The sequence below is a fragment of the Vicia villosa genome, linkage group LG4, assembly GCF_029867415.1.
Source record: "Vicia villosa cultivar HV-30 ecotype Madison, WI linkage group LG4, Vvil1.0, whole genome shotgun sequence".
Lineage (NCBI taxonomy): Eukaryota > Viridiplantae > Streptophyta > Magnoliopsida > Fabales > Fabaceae > Vicia > Vicia villosa.
This window is the reverse complement of record NC_081183.1, coordinates 154,675,665-154,677,617: the sequence shown is the minus strand read 5'-3', so window position 1 is coordinate 154,677,617 and position 1,953 is coordinate 154,675,665. Positions and strand designations below refer to the sequence as shown.

At 39.2% G+C, this 1,953-nt stretch overlaps 1 protein-coding gene across 1 annotated transcript; it reads left to right on the top strand.

Moving 5' to 3' along the window:
* Window positions 1–332: 332 nt before the first annotated feature.
* Window positions 333–1,744, top strand: LOC131600007 (protein MIZU-KUSSEI 1). The gene has a single exon (XM_058872242.1). It carries the CDS (start codon window positions 610–612, stop codon window positions 1,465–1,467), a length of 858 nt encoding a protein of 285 aa, XP_058728225.1. The 5' UTR covers window positions 333–609; the 3' UTR covers window positions 1,468–1,744.
* The last annotated feature ends 209 nt before the right edge of the window (window positions 1,745–1,953 follow it).

Here is a 1,953-nt window from a genome sequence, read left to right as displayed (position 1 = left end):
CGATTATTTCTCACATTTATTATATTCTTAACACCTAACATGTTTGTATTAACACTTGTTGTAGAGAATGTATTGATTATCAAACACTCAACACAATAATAAGAAAATACAATTTCTCTTTTCCCTTCCTTGATCGGATATTTCATTCAATAGAATTTTAAATTTGAACTTAAAACGTGTCAACTTTAAGCCCTAAAGATGAAATTTGAGTGATAAATTAATCATCGAATTAGTTCATTAAAATAAATAAAAATGAGTGTCAACCGATTTCCAATCAATATTAGGTATTGATTATTCCCTATATATTGATTGTAATCTCACACACGATGGTTTGTAAACACTGTAGGACAGTATTGTAGGACCATATGCACAAATAAAAAGTCCAACAAATGATGATCATAACAAGCACAACCCTCCACAGCCTCCCTTTATATTAATTCTTCCCCTCTCTTCCCAACACTATCATCACTTCTGTCTGCCCCTTTCCCTTCTCTCTCTCTTCATTTTGGAAACTTCAATCACAATCTTCCTATTTTTGTACTATACTTGTGTATTGTATAGTCTCTACAGTTTCATTTCATTCTCTCTCTCTGTTGTAACTAACAAAACATGAAACACCAACAACAACAACAACAACAAAACCTTATCCTCCAAAGAAGCAAAAGCGCCACCACAAGAAACAACAGAACTAGAATCATCCCTTCAAACCACAGACTCTCAGAATCCGATGATTTCTCCGGCAAACTCCTCCTAAAGCAAGGATCATCACCTTCAATCTCTTCCTTCTCCGATCACCACCAACAACAACCTACAAAACCAACAACAAAGAAACTATCCTCACTCATAAGATCATTCCTCAACATCTTCACCTTCCAAACCATCTTCCCTTCATGCAACTGGCTAACAATTCCTTCCACGCTCTCAACTTCAATCTCCCCTTCTCCCACCCGCAAAGTCACCGGCACACTCTTCGGAAACCGCCGCGGCCACATCTCCTTCGCCGTCCAACTCCACCCTCGCGCCGAGCCTCTCCTCCTTCTCGAACTCGCCATGTCCACTTCCTCTCTTGTCAAAGAGATGTCTTCCGGCCTCGTCCGCATCGCGCTCGAGTGCCGGAAGACACCGGCAGCCTCTGATATCAATATCAAAGGCCGTCATCACAGACTCTTTCAGGAGCCTGACTGGACCATGTACTGCAACGGTAGGAAATGCGGTTATGCCGTGTCACGCACGTGCGGGGAACTGGACTTGCACGTGCTGAGAACCGTGCAGAGTGTGTCAGTTGGTGCTGGAGTGATTCCGATGCTGGAAGAAGATGGCGGTTGCGGCGGGGCTGAGGGTGAGTTGATGTATATGAGAGCGAGATTCGAACGAGTGGTTGGGAGCCGTGACTCGGAAGCGTTTTACATGTTGAATCCTGATGGTAATGGAGGACCTGAACTTAGTATTTTTCTATTGAGAATATGATGGATTGATGTATGCAATGCAAATAAAAAATAATGTCATTAGAAATTGAGTTTGTTTGTTTGAAATAGCTTTAGAAAAATAGGGCGTTATGTGAGAGTGATATTGTAATATGTATTGTTTAGTTAGGAAGATGATTTTGATGACTTGTTAATTTGATATTAGTACCTGTATTTTATACATAAAGATGAGATTGTATTGAATGTGATTTATTTTAAGATCAGAAATATGAATAGTTATATACAAGTTTATTGTATATTCTAAATTAGCATAATAAGAGAAGTGAGGAGTTTTGAATGTGTTGGCATGTTTGACTGCTAGTGGTCATGCAGGCATGTTGTGAAATTAAATACTAAAAGTGCAAATGATTCTGTTCCAAGCTTATTAATTTGCACACTTGTCATCTAATCGATCGAGAAGAGTTACCAACACTTATAAGCAATCAGTAAGGTGGACAATGTCAATCTAAGTACAAAAGGAGAAACTAAA